The sequence below is a fragment of the Wolffia australiana genome, chromosome 19 (assembly GCF_029677425.1).
Source record: "Wolffia australiana isolate 7733 chromosome 19, ASM2967742v1".
Taxonomy (NCBI): Eukaryota; Viridiplantae; Streptophyta; class Magnoliopsida; order Alismatales; family Araceae; genus Wolffia; species Wolffia australiana.
This window is the reverse complement of record NC_135853.1, coordinates 297,520-316,961: the sequence shown is the minus strand read 5'-3', so window position 1 is coordinate 316,961 and position 19,442 is coordinate 297,520. Positions and strand designations below refer to the sequence as shown.

At 38.5% G+C, this 19,442-nt stretch overlaps 1 protein-coding gene across 2 annotated transcripts; it reads left to right on the top strand.

Moving 5' to 3' along the window:
- Positions 1 to 14,872: 14,872 nt before the first annotated feature.
- LOC144715621 (uncharacterized) lies at positions 14,873 to 19,284 on the top strand. Of its 2 annotated transcripts, none has more exons than XM_078590567.1 (4): positions 14,873 to 15,055; positions 15,333 to 15,555; positions 15,678 to 15,831; positions 18,604 to 19,284. In XM_078590567.1, exons 1-4 carry the CDS (start codon positions 14,929 to 14,931, stop codon positions 18,967 to 18,969), a joined length of 870 nt encoding a protein of 289 aa, XP_078446693.1. In that variant the 5' UTR covers positions 14,873 to 14,928; the 3' UTR covers positions 18,970 to 19,284. The 2 variants fall into 2 exon arrangements, with proteins under 2 accessions (XP_078446693.1, XP_078446694.1); XM_078590568.1 differs by lacking the exon at positions 18,604 to 19,284 and adding an exon at positions 17,813 to 18,547.
- The last annotated feature ends 158 nt before the right edge of the window (positions 19,285 to 19,442 follow it).

The following is a 19,442-nucleotide window of genomic DNA, read 5'->3' as shown; positions in this document are numbered from 1 at the left end:
TCCGAAATCAGGGGGGGTTGTGTGTAGCTCTGTCTTGCATGGGTGCCTAAATGAGCGATCCAACCCTATTTATATTTTTCTTAAGATTTTTCATAAAAGCCCATTAAGTAAAATATCTTCACCAATGTTGCTATGATCTTATGTGTGTGACCCTCTAGTGATGTGACACGATGGACGCCGGGATCGAACGGCTTGTGTTACACACAAGGATGGCGAGGGCAAGTCATGTCATGTAATAGAGACTGACTATTGTGGACGTAATGCGAGTGAAGATGATGCAATGATGAAATCACTGAGAAGTACAAATCTGGCGTTGACGGACACCAACGACCATTAGGCTATGGTAAGTGTGACCTGGGAATGCCACTAGGCTTCCGATGATCTGGACGTCGGGTTGAAGGCCAGTGGTGCGAGCTCGGCTACTGTCACTTTTGTGCACACCTTCGATAGTCTCAACCAAGGACGTATTGAATGCAATCCTAATCCTCAAAACGTGAATCCTATCTATCACTTATCTATCCCCCGTGGTGGAGAAAATGTTCGGAGGAACTGAAGGAAATAATATAATGCCAAGAGGGGGATTGATGAGTGTACCAGTAACACTAGGCGCATGCATTGTCTGATTCGGCAGTAGTGGAAGGCGAGCAATAGGGCGCGGCGGCATCAATTCATGGAGGTGTGACAGGCACCACGGTCAGCCGAGGCTGGATGCCAAGGGCGACCGAGCATTACGTTCTTTTTTGCTCCTAAAGTCAATAGTTTGATTTTTTTGAGAAGGTTAGTTCTTGATTCACGTTCTTTGCTCCTAAAGTCACGCCGTCGCTTCTTCACTCCACTCCCGCTCACTCGCGCCTTCCTTTTTTTTTAACTTGATCTCTCACACATCTTCGTTCCAATTCCTACCTATAGGATGAGTCTTTCTAGACCCACTAACCACCTTGGTGCACTATTGAGAACTAGGCTCTTAATGCGGAAATGTGGTGATGATAATCCCAAAGGTTTTGAAAGAATTAAAAAAAAAAGAATAAAAAAATTCTCGTAAACTCGCGCCTCGCGCCCACTCGTAAACACTCGTAAACTCGCGCCTCTTGCGCTGTTCTGGGTAGAAGTCACGCGGCCGTGGCTGCGGAGGTGAGCGCGGGGCGACCACAAGGCAGCTGAGGGGCAATCGAAGAGAAACCGCAGGGGCAGCTGAGGGAGGAAACCGAAGGGGTGGCCGCATGGGTGGCCTAGGAGCAGCCTCGGGGACCGCTGGGGGGGCATCCAAAGGGAGAACGTGGGGCGGCCGCAGGGTTGGCCGGGTGATAACTTGCAAATTAAAATGTTTAATTGATGAATATTACATTACATTTATGTGTTTTAATGGCCATATTAGGATGTTATCATATATAAATGAAGATAAATAACTTACACCTTGATTTTATTATTATTTTGAATTTTTAGTATTTTTTACATGGTATTTGACCTATTTGCATTGAATAAATATTTTTTACAGGGCTTAGAATACTTGGCTAAAGGTTGGTAAGGGTTTTACTTATTTTCTAGAATTTTTCCATATTGTTTTATAATTTTTTGACCAATATTTAGTGAAGAAATGATTTTTTGGATTTAAATAATACATATTTTATTTATTTGGCATTTTAGTAAGCAATTTATAATATATTTATATATATCACATGGTGTCCACGTCATTTGCCCAAAATTTTGGCGAATAAGTAGATGCATATTTTTTTAATTATAAGAGATAAAGAAAAGAGAGCATTATTAGCTCATTATGGCATCGCAATGTGCGATGCCATAGTGAGCAATCATTGGCTAGAAAGAAATAATGTGGTGCGGTCGGCGAGAAGAAAAAAGGTAACTTTCGTCTTTTTGTTGATGCACTTTTCGTGCAATTAAGATAGGAGGAGAATTAACGCACGTAGAATCGGTTAGCCGCGTGCATTTAATGCACCTGCTAACCGACCCATGTGCGTTTACATAAATTAAATGATTCCCATTGTATTTAATACACGTGGCGTTGATTCACGCCTGCATTAAATGCACGCGGAAATCAATAATGCGTGTATTAAATGGTAAGCTCACTGTTTTATTAATTTTTATTTAAAAAGAACGCTAACGAGGCGACGAGGCATGATTTTAACCATACAAAAAGTGCAGTTTTGTCTCGATCTTGCAGCAATGATTGTGCACTGTGGAAGCGCATAACGATGTGTCAGAACGAGACCCGAGAACAGGGAAAATGAGAAAAAAAATGCTGGCCAATAGAAAAATGCCCTTTTTTAAAAGAGATCCAACGGCCTGGATTAATCCTCAGTAAAACGATGATATCTGGACGTCCGATTGAGCTCAAATTTTGAGGGCATGTTTGTCTTTTACCCCTCTATGATCCATATGGTTGGATCTTTAAATAGAGGTCTGGAAAAAGGTGAAATTCACTTTTTGAAGCTCCCCAAGGATTTGGCCAAGAAGGACACAGGAGTTGCTTTGGACGTCGACAAATCTTGTTTCATCGTTGAAAATAGTAAGTTTCTAATTTGATTTTTAAACTTCTTCTTGGACGATTCTAAAATGCCAAGGCATGGGCGAAATGTACATGCCCTTGAAGTTGTTTTGAAATAAAGTTAGCTTGGCATTTTGATTTTGATTCGAAATCTGATTTTTACTCTTTAGTTCTACTTTGATTTGGAACATTTCTGCATTTTTAGATTTTCAGATTAGGGTTGAACTTCACCTTTTCCCCAAATTCTTCTACTTTCTCTCTCTAGGTTAGATCTCCTACTTTCTCTCTCTAGTTTTTAAAATTGATTGTTTAGAAATTCAATTAAACATCTAAAATACCTAAATCCAAAATTTCATTAAAAATCATCCATCTTCAAGTCCAATTTTAAAACCCCCTTTTGTGCTTATTAATTCCCAATTTTAAATATATATAAATTGACTTATAAAAAATATTTTTATTGGGAAATTGATAATCCAAATTTATTTGATATTATAATCATAATTATCCTACTCAAGTGTGTTGACCAAAAATAATAAAAATCAAAATTAAGTTTTTACTTAATTGTGATTAATTATAAACATAATTAAAGGCTATTAAGTGCAAAATTAATTCATCCTTATAAATAAAGGGGAGAAGATCCAATTAAGAGTAATTAGGGCCCCCTAATAGGAGAGAGAAACCCACTAACACGCCCACACACGAGCGCACACGCGCAAACGTGTAGTCCATACAGCTGTCCAAAAACGTGCAAACAAATAAAAACAAACACATTAGCGGCTGACATACATGGCCTACTAAACAAGGAAAATGCAAGGAAAGATAATGTCAAATTTTATGGCCCGTTGACGAGGCTGGGTACTCCAAAGGCTGGGTCTCACGCAGGAGCCCTCGCTCGATGAACTGGTTCGACACGGTCTTCGAAGCTGGATGGTCCCCCATCATCTAGACCCATATATTTTTCCATTTAGTAACTTTAGTGTCCAATAGCAATTATTTCTCAACCTTATTAATGAATTGTCCATTTTAGAAATATCATTATTCTGAGATAAAGAATGCAGTTATCTAACTATCGACCGCTCTCTTATTTAATCAATGTATCTATATATTTATCTATTTAACTCTACATATTATTACTAGTGTATCTTTTATCTATATATGTGTCTTTTTTGTTTTCCTATTAGTGCTCTACAAACCTCATAACAGTTAAATGAAGAGAAGCGATGAGTACTTTGTCGATATGGGGGTGGCGTTGGGCGGCAAAGGATGGTGAGGGCAGAGGACGCGGTGAGGGATGATGGGGGGTGGGTAGTGAGGGACAGCCATGCCAACGAGCACAGTGAGGGGGCGGTATTGGGTTTTGGTGTCCTCGTTCAATCATGGCAAACATGTTTCCCATGAAGCAGAAGCGACTTCAATTCTAGATTGATCTTTAAAATCAACACATCTTATGTACCTTTTGGGGAATTTTTTCCACCCTTAGACTTGCTCACTCTGAGATCATTCTGAAGCTGTTCACATGCCCGACCTCTAGAAGTATCCACATGACCAGGTTTCGCTTGGATGTCCACGTCTTGTTCTCCAAATCTTGAAGATCTTTTCACCATAAAGACTCTCTCCTTTGTTGAGTGGAGAAGGGATCAGAGTAGAGAAAAGGGGGCCTCCTAGTTCTAGTTGGCTTGGGTGCCTAAAATGGTTGCCCCCTTCCCAATTTATATTTTACTTAAAGTATTATCTCAAAACTCATCAAGTAAAACATATACACCAATGCCACTCTGATCTTATGTCTCTGACCCTCTAGGCTGATGTATCATTCCAGATGATAACTTTAGTGGCTCAATAATAATTATTGGTCAACCTTATTAATTAACTATAAGAGTGCACAGATTAATTAACTAAGGATTGATTTAACCCAATTGGTAAGTTAAGTTTCCAGCCTGTTGGGTGCCAAGATACACCTCATGCTCTGGAAGATACCGAGTAGTGTTGAAATCTTTCATAGAACCTTTACCTTCATCGGTTATGGTACATGCATATTCCATCATTCGTGCGAGACTTTCGAATGACTTAGGGTATGGTTGATTGTCAAACCTTAATCTATTATTCGATTAGTATTAATGAGTAACATAGATCATTAGAGAACGCCTTCTCATATATCCTCACTACCCTACCTAGGGATTTGTTGTATCATCTTCCTTGAGTCAATTTACTCTTATACGGAGGGTAGATGATCCTGTCGTGACCACTCAATCATCTCCGTGAGCTTCTTACTACATCCGAGTGATGACTTGTTTGAATCCCGTGATTAGATGCTCGTAAGTCGTAGTCAAAATGTAGTCGTCCATTCTCGAGATGTCCTCAGTGTCTCAGGTCAATAGATCACTTATACGATCGTAACATGAACCTAATTGATGTTTAGGTATAATACCATTCAAGGATTCATACGGATCAATTCAGTAAACTCTTTCTCCAAAGAGCACCCACTATATGTCCTTAGTGTCGCCACACTAATAGCTACATGATCAACTATACTTATCATATAAGTAGGATCAGCTAGTGCCATTTTATCTGGATAATTTGATGTTTGTCTCGACTATCCATCGAAAAAGAATATTTAGAATACATGTTTAAAGACTAATGATCAATGTATTATGATCTCATCAAAATTCATTATGGCATTGCACGTATCCATGGACTTTACTATAAACATCACATTGGAATAATAATGAACACAATATTTTATTCAATGAACTTAAATAAAAAGATGGTCATGTGATTCTATTTGATGACCAAATACTATCCCTTAGGAGGATGGTAAGCACAATGCAAAGAGTGGGTAGCTATTTGTAGAGGATGGCAAAGGTGGCAGGCATGGCGAGGGCAATGGTTGGTAGGTGAGAGGGATGATGATAGCGGCAGGTGGCAAGAGACTATGATCGCACTGATGACATAAATGGCACAACTGACACAACAGGAAGAGGTAAGGAAAGCTTCAAGGGGGAGGGTCATAAAGGCTTCATGTAAGAGATCCTTAATGATTTAATACCTTCATCATTCATCTATATGCCATTAGTTTTGTGTCAATCATAATAGAAAGTGTTGGATTCCAGAGGCCTAAATCTAGATGAAGATTTTTATGGATATTAAGTGACCATCAAGCCAATCACACCACCATGTTTATTTAAGTTCATTGAATAAAATATTGTGTTCATTATTATTCCAATGTGATGTTTATAGTAAAGTCCATGGATACGTGCAATGCCATAATGAATTTTGATGAGATCATAATACATTGATCATTAGTCTTTAAACATGTATTCTAAATATTCTTTTTCGATGGATAGTCGAGACAAACATCAAATTATCCAGATAAAATGGCACTAGCTGATCCTACTTATATGATAAGTATAGTTGATCATGTAGCTATTAGTGTGGCGACACTAAGGACATATAGTGGGTGCTCTTTGGAGAAAGAGTTTACTGAATTGATCCGTATGAATCCTTGAATGGTATTATACCTAAACATCAATTAGGTTCATGTTACGATCGTATAAGTGATCTATTGACCTGAGACACTGAGGACATCTCGAGAATGGACGACTACATTTTGACTACGACTTACGAGCATCTAATCACGGGATTCAAACAAGTCATCACTCGGATGTAGTAAGAAGCTCACGGAGATGATTGAGTGGTCACGACAGGATCATCTACCCTCCGTATAAGAGTAAATTGACTCAAGGAAGATGATACAACAAATCCCTAGGTAGGGTAGTGAGGATATATGAGAAGGCGTTCTCTAATGATCTATGTTACTCATTAATACTAATCGAATAATAGATTAAGGTTTGACAATCAACCATACCCTAAGTCATTCGAAAGTCTCGCACGAATGATGGAATATGCATGTACCATAACCGATGAAGGTAAAGGTTCTATGAAAGATTTCAACACTACTCGGTATCTTCCAGAGCATGAGGTGTATCTTGGCACCCAACAGGCTGGAAACTTAACTTACCAATTGGGTTAAATCAATCCTTAGTTAATTAATCTGTGCACTCTTATAGTTAATTAATAAGGTTGACCAATAATTATTATTGAGCCACTAAAGTTATCATCTGGAATGATACATCAGCCTAGAGGGTCAGAGACATAAGATCAGAGTGGCATTGGTGTATATGTTTTACTTGATGAGTTTTGAGATAATACTTTAAGTAAAATATAAATTGGGAAGGGGGCAACCATTTCAAGCACCCAGGCCAGCCAAATTTTAGAGTCCCTCCCTTTCTCCATTATCTTCTCCACTCATCCAAGGAGAGTGTCTTCACGATGAGGAGATCGTCTAGATTTTCAAGAAGAGTTGAAGAAGAGGACGTGGAGATCCAAGCGTCAAGTGATCGTGTGGATACTTCTAGAGGTCGGATGCGTGAATGGCTTCAAAACGATTTCAGAGCGACAAAGTCATGGGTGGAACACGTTCTCCACAAGGTACATTCAATGTTTGATTTTAAATATCGATTGAGAATCGATTACCACACTTCCTCATCCATGGAATTGTGTTTTCAAGGATGAAGTAAGGCACATAGTCCAACATATTTCATAGAGATACATATCAGAAGACTTTAGCAAAATCATAATAGCATCATTAAAATCAAGAAACAAATTAACTCAGCACAAATTGCATCCATGATTCCTTTGATCCTCGAATGAGTCGTGGAGAGCTGCTAATGTGTGCAACCTTTAGAAGTATCGATGTGGTCCTTTGCATGTCAGATCTCATTCTTGTTGACAAGTCCCATTCAATCTCCATCTATGTCGTTACGTCATTTTGATCACAATGGGAGTGGGAGGAGCCATGAGGACAAAGAATAAAAGGGAAGATCCCTGAATAATTCTGGCCTCGATGAATTTTATTCAGGCCTTCCTCTCTTTATACTAAGTGGGTATCTTTTAACGTCCAAAAGACCATTTGTGTGTGACCCTCTAGGCATGTGCATCAGTCTAGTTAACAGCTCGAGGGGCCTAATAAATATTATTGTCCTTCCAAATTAATTAACTATATCATCATATAGATTAATTAGCGTTATATTGATTTAACTCAATCAATAGGTTGAGTCTCCATCACGTGGAGTGCCAAGCTACACCTCATGCTAGAGAAGATACACAAGAGTGTGTATCGATACACTCATGGAACATGTTTATCATTGATTACCATGTATGTATAGTCCCTCATCCACTTGATGCTCTTAGGATGACTTGGGGTATGGTCAACTGTCAAACCCTAATCGGTTAGCCAAGTTATAACTGATGCGTTCAAAAATCATTGGAGAACTCTTCTTCGATATTTTAGTACCTTGGCCAAAGACTTCATCACATCATCTTCCTTGAGTTTTCACCTCTTATACCAAGGTGGGCAATCCCATCTAGACCACTCAATTGTCTTCGTCAACTTATTAATGCATCCGAAGTAAGACTATTTAGAATTCCACAAATCGTCTATAGTTGTCCGTCCATAGGACTTCTTTGTTGTCTCAGGTCTAAGGAATACTTACACAACCTTGACATGAATAAACCAAATTGACAGTTTGGTATAATACCATTCAGGGTTTCGTACAAATCAATTTAGTGAAATTTTTCACTAAAGAGCACTCACTATTAATCCTCAATGTCTCCAGCCTAATGGCTACGAAAACGGCCACACTCATCATATGAATGAGGCTAGATAGTGTTATTCTATCCAAATATTTTGATGTCCTTCTTGAGTATCCTTCAAATAGGAATATTTAGAACACATGTTTAAAGACTAGTGATCTCTGTATTACGATCTCATTATAATTCACTATGTCAAATCATGTACTCATGGACTTCATTATAAGCATCACATGTGTACTATAATGAATATGTTCCATTAATGAACATGGAACGAGATGTGGAATGTTTGATTGACTTTTCGGCCAAATATATTTTCATCAGAAAGATGGAATGGGATTCATGGAGGAGTTGTCATGAAGAAGAAAGAGAGGCATATGAGGATTTAGGCAACAGAAATTTATGTTGACGGATGATTGAACAAACGTCCATTCATTACCATTTTGTACATCTAAAAGTGCCATCCATCTTTCATCCTCCCTCCAAGTTTCTATTGAATAATTGATTGAAGAAAGTTTGTTTCATGTTCATTTTTCAACATTGACACACGTGTAGCATTAAAATAAGCCCACTCGTATTCTTTTTGTTTTAGTTTAGGGTATGCACAATAAAGCTTATATTTAATACTAAATATATTTCTTACTATAGACCAATTGAAAGTGCATGCCCACTAGAGTTTCCTTCCAATGTGCTTCCTAAAGGGGACATTCTCCACAAACTGTGTTTCCATATGTTTATTTCAGAACTAGTTCCATGAACGATGATGGAATTAGATTCCATGTTTGAATCATTTTCACACTCCCAAAGTTTTTTTCATAACCTATATTACAATGTTTTGTAGTCATTCTTTGGAAGTCACATATTTATCATTAGTTATCTTCTAGATATCCTTCACTCCTGAAGTCGCTTGCACTCCCGCTCCTAAAGTAGCACAGCGCTTATGCTCATAAATTTGTTCCTCGCTTCAACTCCCTTATGTTCCTCATACCTCTAGAACATAGCTCAGCTTTTAGCATTCAGCTGACCTCACACTTCCTACTCCCTCCTTTCCCAAATTTAAGAATGAATTTGATGATAATCAAAAACAGATTCTACCCAACTTTGAGATCTGCAATTTCTTATATTCTATAAAGTTGGATTGGATTATGATTGAATTCATCCACTAGCTCAATGGATACTTAACTATTGGCCCTGTTCTTTTCCACCTAAACTATAAGCAGCAGATTTAACTCTTGCATGCATGTCAATGATCCTTTTTCTCATATGTCCCGCTCCTGCTCTCCATGACTTCTTGTTTGGATTGATAAAAGATTCTGGTTTGGTCATGTCACATTTCTTGCATGTGCGACCTTCCCGATAAGTTTAACTAATGCTACTACCATTACCAAGGTGAATCATACTGAATAGAAAACCCTAGATTATCGTTATATCAAGGCAATCGTGGAAAGGGGCTTCCCCAAACCGAGCAAGTGATTTCACGGTCTGATATTCCTGATTTACTTTGTACTTTAGCATCATGATTAGTTCTACGCACCTCATTCAACTAAAAAAGCACTGCTTCCTAAAGCCAAAGCTTCCACTTCCACCCAAAATTGAAAAAGACGTATGTGTTTACGAACAAGTGTGATGGCGAGGACGCCAATGCATGAGCCCGGGACACGTCACCGCAGGCAGTCGGGGTCAACACAGACGTTACGGATCCAAAGATGAAGTCAACAGAAGTCAACCCACCTCGGTCAACAGGAGTCAACGAAGAAGTCAACACGCCACAACCGTCGTCCGCCACGTCACCACCCGCGCACGTCTCCACGCGCGTCATGACACGACGCCAAAGGCAGATCCACAACTGCCCTTTGGCGTGACGTGATGCACGTTTTCCCTTGCGTGTCTTATTTTCTAGTTATTTTCTCTTTCCTCCAAGGCCTATATAAGGTCATTTGTTTCAAGAACTCATTAGGCAATCATAATTCAAGAATTGAGTTTTTTTTCTAACTCTTCTTGGAGGATTGCCCTACCCCTTATCTTGCCCTAACCTTCCCCGTCGTCGCCGTCGTCATCGTCATCACCGTCGTCGCCGCCGCCGCCACCGCCGCCGCTGCCGCCGCCGTCGTCATCACCGCCGCGCGCAGCCGCGCGGTCACACGCCGCGACCGCACGCCACCGCGTGCCACCCCCGCGCGCCGCCGTGCGCTCCTCGCGCCAGCGGGGCCTTGCGGCGCTGCGCGCCATCGGCGGCGCCTCAAGCGCGCGCTGCTGGTGCGCTCCGCCGCACTCCAGCGCGCGCGGCGCGAGCGCTGGAGCGCTGAGGCGCAGCGCCGGAGTGCGGACCTCTTCTTATTATCTTTCAGATTTCTACTTCTGTCCCATTTGTATTTTAAATTCACCATTATATTTACCTAAGTCATGTCTATCAAATAAAACTCCAAGAAGATGTGAGAAATCCACTTGATCTTTAGAGTCAAGTGGGGTTAGTCTAACAAATCAATAAAATATAAAAAAATAGATCTTAGGAAAATAAATCATAATTTCTCATTTTTATCCTTAAATGGTGAATAATGGTAGGGAAAATATAAAAATATGTATAAAAAATAAGTATAAAAGCATAATTTTATTGATCTAATTTGACGTTATCACATATTTAACCCAAACTTTTGTTTATCACCAAGGTAACATAGATATTAGAGATTATATTTTCCAACTATTCTCCTTATGTATTAGTGTTAATTGAATGATGGATTAGGTTTTGGAAACTAACCATTCTCTAAGTCATTTAGGAATCTCTATGTATGAAGGATTATAGTTATATGGTAGCCGATAGTAAAGGTTCCATGAAGGAGTTTAAGCACTACTCTATAGCTTCCAGAGCACAAGGTATAGTTGGCAATCCACAACCTAGAATTTTAACCAATCAATTGGGTTAAATTGATCTTTATTTAATAAATACATATGTTGATATAGTTAATTGATAAGGTTGAATAATATTTTATAGGGCCATTAAAGTTATGGACTATATTGATCCATGGGAAATAAAAGGTCACATTTCATAAGATTAATGGATGTTGGATGATACACTTAAAATTATAGGGATTTTTTGTCAAAAATTTCTAAACAAGTATAAACAAGGGAACACTTATTTTAGGTGCCCATACCCGCCAGACTTGGGTGCCCCCCCCCCACATTTTTCTTCCCTTATGCTCACTCCATTCACTCCACTATTGAGACTTGGTGGTGAGCATATTAACCAGATTTTGAGAAAAGTTTTAGAAGTAGAAGAGGAGATCCATTGTTGCATTTATCGTGAGGATACATTTAGAAGCCAAATTTTAGAAAAGCTTGAAGAGTCTCTCCTGATAATGTCAAATTAGATCAGTAAAACAATGGTTTTATACTTAATTTTTATACATATTTTTATATTTTCCCTACCATTATTCACCATTTAAGGATAAAAATGAGAAATTATGATTTATTTTCCTAAGATCTATTTTTATATATTTTATTGATTTGTTAGACTAACCCCACTTGACTCTAAAGATCAAGTGGATTTCTCACATCTTCTTGGAGTTTTATTTGATAGACATGACTTAGGTAAATATAATGGTGAGTTTAAAATACAAATGGGACAGAAGTAGAAATCTGAAAGATAATAAGAAGAGGCCCAATACACAAGAAGTCCATTCTAGAAGCCGCTTCAAACCTCCTCAAAGACCAGGTCAACTAAAGGCAAGAATTGTGGAAATAACCCACAATTTGAATCTGAATGGTCTATTTTTAAATCTGATAAGGAGGGCACGTGGATCCAGGCTGGAAATCAAGAACTCTTAGCCCTCCAATCCCTTGGAATTAAATCCAATGGTTTGGGGAGTTAGGTCACGTCTATTTATTCTCTTCTCCCCTCTCTTTGTATCTCATCTTGAATTTGTGCTCCCAACTTGTTGTTGGAGGCCTAGTGCATCAGATTTCTTTGATCTATTCTTGTTTTACAAGAGTGTGGGAGAGAGAGTTCAAGGATGATCAAGACTCTTAGAGAAAGAGCACCACTTGGCCCTTGGTGGATGTGACAATAAGGTTAGTGTGATCTCCTGAATGTTTAATTTGAATTTTCTCACCATTATGTCTAGACTTCAAAATTTCCAACGCATCAAATGCCACTCAAAAATTTCTCCTGTAGCAAAAGTTACAGCGATTTTCGTCCACTACTCATTTATGCAGCAATTTATGCGGCGTAAGGTTCTATTTGCCATTATAATTTCTTTCCTGCCCTAGAAAAAATCGTAAAAATTATAATAAATTAGTAGAAGTTATAAAAAACAATATAAATACTTATTTTACATTTTTAAAATAGTTTTGACTAGTTTTCTATCATTTAGTTGATTTTCTCTTTCCAAATAGTTAAAAATCCAAACAATATATAAAATCACCAAAGAAAGTTATTTCAAAATATATTTGAATTACAATTAACTCTCTCATTACCTGCTCCTTAAGGATTCGACCCTTACTTACCCTATTTCAAGTAAGGAAAATTTTATAAATATTTTTGCATAAATCAGAGCCTTAAACAACTTATTTAACCCAAATCTTGGTTTATCAATTCAATATCCATTGTTGTATTTATCAACAGGATATATTTAGAGACCGAATTTAAGAACAGCTTGAAGAGTCTCTCCCAAGAAGCAAGTCAACACTGAATTAGCTCCTCATAAGATGATGTGATTATCTGATATTTATAAATGATTTATATACATATGCATAATTTCTAGTGCATGAAAAGGTTTTTTTAAATATTCAAGCAAAGCCCAAGAACCTGACGCTAAGAACGGTGGGTTCAGCTGAATGGCTAAGAGTTTAGGTGAGACAGAGGGGAAAGGTGCATGGTGGTGAGATTAGAATGTTTGATTTTTGGACCTTGGTGAAGAGACTTGGCTAGATATTTTTGTAGTTTTGAGGGATCAACTCCATGCATGGGATATACATCTTGAAGAGAGTTTTTGTTTTTGAGTTGTGATTAGAGTTTGGTAGATGGGTTTTACAAGGAAATAGAACTGGCATTAGAAGAAAGAATACAATGAGTGGTGTCACCAGGAGCTATATAGGGTTTATGGTTTGAGGAGTGAGGCCTAAATGAGATTCTAGTGAAGGTTGTCTAGGTTTAGGAGGGACATGTGAAGGGGAAGTTAAGGAAGCTTAAGAGTTCCTATGATTCCTTAATCATAAAAAATACGGGATCGATACAAATAGGCTAATTTAAAGCCTAAGAGAAATTTGTTCATTTAAAAATAAAATGATGAAGTAAAAATTGTCATTTTAAAGAAATAAGAACATGTGTCCATACTAAAATAAGCTAGATCCCAATAGCTAACAATAGTGACAAATGGCAAAAGGATAATGGTGTGTATAGGGTTGGAAGAAGGGATTACATAGACTTACATTTTTAAGAAAACAAATTAATCAGTAGAAAATTTTTAAAATATTTTCTATGTTGAGATTTTGTAGTTTTTAGAAATCGAGGAGTGGATAAAAGAGGGGTGATTTAATCAAAAGATAATAATGTTAGATACTTATAATAGAATTACGTCTAAATAACATTCATAATTTAAAATAATTACTTGGTTAAGATAGATTGAATCAGGATAGAACGCAATGTGGAGGAGGAAGAGAGATTTAGGAAAATTTATCTTTGATTTCTCACATTGTTTGCTACCTGATTTTTTTTAGCAGATATCAAATAGTGGGGACGGGATCATACGAAGCTAGAAATGGAAAAATCCCAATAAGAAGATAAGACAACATGAGAAACAGAAGTAAGAAAATAAGAAAGAGATATTAAGGAAATACTAAAATAATAATGAGATGTTACTAAAGTGATAAGAACATAGTAAGAGAGGGGAGAGAGAGAGAATCTAAATTTTAAATAATGAGATATTGAGAGACAAGAACTGAATTTGTTTTACGGATTAAGATCTAAATAATATCCTAATTATCACTCTAATTAATTATTAAATGACCATTTATAGAGGGAAGTTCAGAGAGTCAAACAAAATTTGGAACTAGAAAAGGGAGGCATGTATGGTACCCTGCCTAGTCCAACTCTTGTTGCTGCCTAGTTCTTCCGGTTCTTATACCCCATTATCTGAACCTCAATGCCTTTCTAATTTTGTTTCAAAATTATGAAACACAACAAATTCATCTCCAAGAAATGGATTTGTAAATTGTCAGTTATAACCTCAAGTTTCCACTTTCTTTTATATTCCTCCTTCCACTTCACTATTATCATTCATTGAACATTAGTTATCACCAACCTCCCGCCCCAAAAGAAAATTTCAAATTATGAGTGTCACTACTTGAGGGTATATCAGGGAAACTCAAATGCATCATGTGTCTCTTCCTACAAGAGCCAGTGTCCCAAACTATATTAAGGTACAACACGTCTGAAAAATGAACCATGATTATAAATGAAAGTATGGCAATTCCCAAAGAGAAATAAAAACTTCATCCCCCCTCAAAATATATGAACACCTACAAACTACAAAGGCCCGATATTTGATTAATTATTGAGAAAAAACCAAATAAATAGGGGCTACCATGCAAATCAGAGAAAATTCTACTTGGATGTTGAAAATAAACGTTTTACTGGTCGTTGATTCCGTGATCCTCCACGTACCGTGTCCGAATTTCCACCGTTGGATCCTCATTCTGTCGAAGTTTTAACCCGCCCTTTATCCTTCTTTTCTGATCTTTCTGTCCGTCTGCGAGGTCGAAGGGCAAATTTAGGAAGCGAGGGAATGCAAACAGAAGAAGGTGGATCACCGCCTCGCGGGGGGAAGGAGAGCCAAGGAGATGAAGATGCATCAAAAACTGTATATTTCGTCCCGATCTATGCCGTCGCCATTGTTGATCCCAACAAGCAAGGTTTGTTTCAGCTTTTTTGTTCGTATTACTTCTCTGGAATTTCTCTATTGATGTGTTTCCGAAATTCCGCTTCAATTTTTCCGGAAACGGATTTTTTCCTCTCCGTTATTCTTTGGCATGTCCGGGGCGGTTTTCTACAGTCGAAGGATCGCTCCGGTGAATATTCTCCTTGATTTTTACTGGCGTTTAGAAGCCTGATTTGACGTTATTCTCGTTAATCGAAGGTTCTCAGTTTATTATTTCATGATCGCACTCTTGTCTGTGCGCTCGATTTCAGTGGCAAAAAGTCGAGCTTCGCCGGAGGTCGAGGTGCAAAAGGGTGCATGTCGTCAAAATGATGGTGCTGGACAATTGGTTCGTCCGAGTAAATGCATCAAGAGGCAAGCGGCGGAGAATGAATCAAATTTTCAGCACAAGAGGCAGAAGCTAATCGTAATGAGAAAGAGGGGTAGAATACCAGATTACGATGATGATGATCCGCACAAGCCAACGCCTAAGAGGTGTTCTCTGTTGTTTTCCTTCTCTTTGCGGTTTGCCTTTTTTCCTACGAAATTCCCCCCTTTCACAATGCAGGAGTTAATATGTCTTCAATCTTCTTTAATTTGCCCTGGGCAATGGACAGATTAAGGAATCGAATGAAGGCGCAAAAGTCAAGAGACAAAAAAAAAGCATACATGAGTGCATTAGAAAACAAGGTGAATGAGCTTTTGAAAATCAACTCAGAGCTCGAAGACCGATGCAACGCTCTCCGGATCGAAAACGAGTTGTTGAAAAATGTGAGTTGTCGATTTGGGTTATCACCGGACGAAATATTTTCTCTATTTTCTCGTATTAGATGGTCGTCTAACTTTAATATTATTTTCCGCTTTGGGTTTTTTTTACCTGATTTGTTGCAAGAACGATTTTCGATCTCTGACATGGGATGCAAGAATCAATATAAGTCGTTTTAAATAATAAGCTGACAATATCTTCTGACATCAAAATGTTGTATTTTGGTGTTGGTGTGGCTACATCATCTACCTAATCTGTATGTTGAAAGATGACAGGCTGTCATCTTTGTTTCTCAAGGCTCTCATCTTAGCTTGCTTCTTACTTTATTGTTTTGCAATCTTCAGTAGCCTTATGATGCTCTGTCTTGTAGACTTGATACTCCGGGAATAGCCTTAGAAACTCATTATCATTAGGGATAAGAAGTTCGGTCGGTCGTGATGTACGAACGTGTTCACCCATGGATGAACACCTGCTGGGGGGTCTTCCTCTTCGTGTTGGTGTTGTTGTGTTCTCATGATTTATTTAGTTAGTTAGGTCTTTTCGGGTGTTGTTGAAGAATAGAAATCGCTGAGAAATAGGGACAGAAATCCTGTTGAAATCTAGTCAAATTGGAAGAAAAACCAAGTCGTGAATAAGGTTGGGAATTAGATTTACAATCCAAATCAGAGATAGCTGTTGAGTATGGATCTTGAAGGAAAATTTGAAATGCAGAGATCAGAGAGCCTTGAGGCGAAACAGATAAGGGAAAGAGTATTGCTAGACCCAGGCATAAGAGGGATTTTTGGAAGTCAAGGCTCGGAGAAAGATTCTTGAAACCACAGATCGGAGACAGAAATATGGAAATTAAGATCAGAGGTAGAAATGTGAGAGATCCAGATAAGAGCAATGGATTTGAAATTGCAGTTTGGAGATAGATTCCGTAAGTAAAGATCATAGATAGAGATGCAAAAAATGCAATTCAGGCAACTGATTTTGTAATCGCAGTTCAAAACAGGAGTCCAAATTTTCAGATCAGAGTCAAATATACGAATACGTAAATCAGAGTCAAGAAATGAGAAATACTCATGAGTACAGGATCGTGAAATGCTGATGCAGATCAAGAATGAAAGGATCTCAAAAGCTCAGGCCCCATGGAAGGATAAGGATAAAAAATGCGAGCATCATAGGACCGAGATCGAGCAATGAAAGGATCTCACAAGCTCAGGCCCCATGGAAGAATAAGGATAAAAAATGCGGAAGAAAAATTAGTGGGAAAGGAAGAGATGAAGGCTTTTTTTTTTAAAGATGGAAAAGATGAAGCAATGAGCGGTTGGGCATTCATTTAACAGAATGTTTGCAAACTAAAAAACATGAGCATGAATGGTTCGTGTTCATTTCTTCAAGAAACCGAAGACGAGTGGTTCATATTCATGTCCAAAATCGCTGTTTGTGTCAATGCTTGTGTTTGTGTTCGTTTGTTTGTTCACATACACACGACCAAACGACCTGAACTTGCTATGCTAATTATCAATAATCGTGACCGTCCATCTCTCCATGAATGCTCTCACATTTCACAATGGTCATACATATTTTTTATGTCATGTTTTTCCTATCTTAGAGTAGATTAGAATATTCTCATCTGGGAATTCATTAGATTGTTTGTGTGTTCACCTTTAATCGAGGCATGAAATATTGACATATTATATCACTGACCATTTATGGTTACTGACCCCAATCGGGGAGGATACATTGAAAGAATGCCATGAGAAGCGTTGCTGATTTTATCCTCTTGACAATTTTATAGATGGTCGCAAAAGCCATCCAATTTGTCTCATTTAATCAGCTATTCCTCTGTGTTCTCCACTCATACTCATTCATTGGCTTCTCTTTTCAGTCTACTAGTGGGGCCCGCTCACAATGCTCGCTTTAGATAATTTTTCATTCGAGATTGTCACCGATGACGATGACGATTTTGTTTCCTCATTGCCGCTCATTACTCTTCCTCAGGCAACCTCACTCAGATGACGAGAGATGATGACAAAATCTTCCTCGTAATTAGTCTGCGGCCCGGATAACCATGAAGATGATGAGGAAATTGTCGTCCCTCATATCGTGGACAGTTGCGATGACAGGTTTTAATCACCGGGACAATCTTCATCATGCAAAAACTATCTGAAGGATCAGGATTGATTACTTGCTCTCATATAATGCCTTTCGTGCAGACTGACTTTGTCATTCTGCTAGTCAAAAGATTGGCGTCTGTATATGGATAAGATATAGTAAAAATCTGTCTCAGATTCCTTCACGTCTTGATCAAATGTTGATATGCACTGGAACAAATATCCGGAATAAACTGTGACCCAGGCCAGAAGCCTTTTGGAGGAGGTCCGGCATTAATTTTGGTGATACTATGAGAAATAACACAGTTAGCCTACGTCACTTATTTTATTGGTCCCTTATACAAAGTTCGTTTTTTGATGATAATATGAGACTTTTGGCTGGCCAAAAAATCTTTAGATATCTTCTTTAATAGTGAGGGTATTTATACTCACACAAATTCAAGAAAAGGTTAGGACCATTTCTCACCCAGAATGTGTCTCTAACAGATTATTTCATTTTCGGACCCTCTGCTTGACAAACTTCTTGCACATCTTTTTTTCTTTTCTAGCAAAGAGACTGCTTACGAAATTTACTTTCTAATTGGAAGGTTCTCTACCCTTATAATGGGGATAGGAACCTTGAGAATTGGAAGTTATGATAATGTTCCAGCAAAATAAAATATTTTGCCACCCATGCAGGAAATCCCAGACGTTGATCCCTTAGCTCAACACAAACCAATGCATCGCCGTCCCAGAGAGGAGGAAGATCACCACACCCTCAAGGGATCTCTAGAGAATCAAGCCAACTTAATCGCAGAGCGTCTCAACGACAACGCGGATCGCCCATCCACGAGATGTCCTAGACGAAGCCATCGTCAACAAGCAGAGATATATGAAATGCCGGCTGAGAGTCATCACCATTGCAGTCTTGACAAGTTTATGTGCGGAAGCAACACAGAGGCTTCTCCCAGCAGGTACATTGATAGCGATGCTCAAGACAATCACCATGATAACAATGATAATGATGATGTTCGGCATGATTTGTATAACCCGGAATCTACATGAACTCAACTATCGACCAAGAGACGGACAGACAGACAGTGCTCGGCAGAGAGGACAACTGCGAAGCAGCGAGGATGGATGGATGGGTTTGCCACACATTGAAGTGAGGAAGATTTCCTGGCCGCAGGCTTATCAATTCTGTGCATGTTCAAGCCATCCATGTATCCCCAGCATTGTTCTAGCCTTGCTGACACTTGTGTACATGCAAACTAGTACAACCTGGGATACTGTACATTGTATCATGTATGAATCGTAGAAAATGTGACGTAGCCGCGGCCTTGTTTCAAATGTTTCACTTTTCCTGCGAGGCATTTTAGTCATGCGCTTGTCTAACGATGATATTAACTACCTTTTCCTCCATCTATATATTATGATGAAACTACAGTTAGTATCAGGCTGCCGCTTTCTGTCAATATGCTTGTCCAGGTGTTCAACTTTTTTTCGAGAACCAATGAATTTATAGATTAGCTCCTCAA

Bases quoted from the DNA above. Each gene is read 5' to 3' on its own strand.
- LOC144715621 (XM_078590567.1), top strand. From the start codon at position 14,929: ATGCAAACAGAAGAAGGTGGATCACCGCCTCGCGGGGGGAAGGAGAGC. The intron at 15,056-15,332 runs GTTTGTTTCAGC...GCTCGATTTCAG, and splicing joins TGTTGATCCCAACAAGCAAG to TGGCAAAAAGTCGAGCTTCG. The intron at 15,832-18,603 runs GTGAGTTGTCGA...CCACCCATGCAG, and splicing joins AAAACGAGTTGTTGAAAAAT to GAAATCCCAGACGTTGATCC.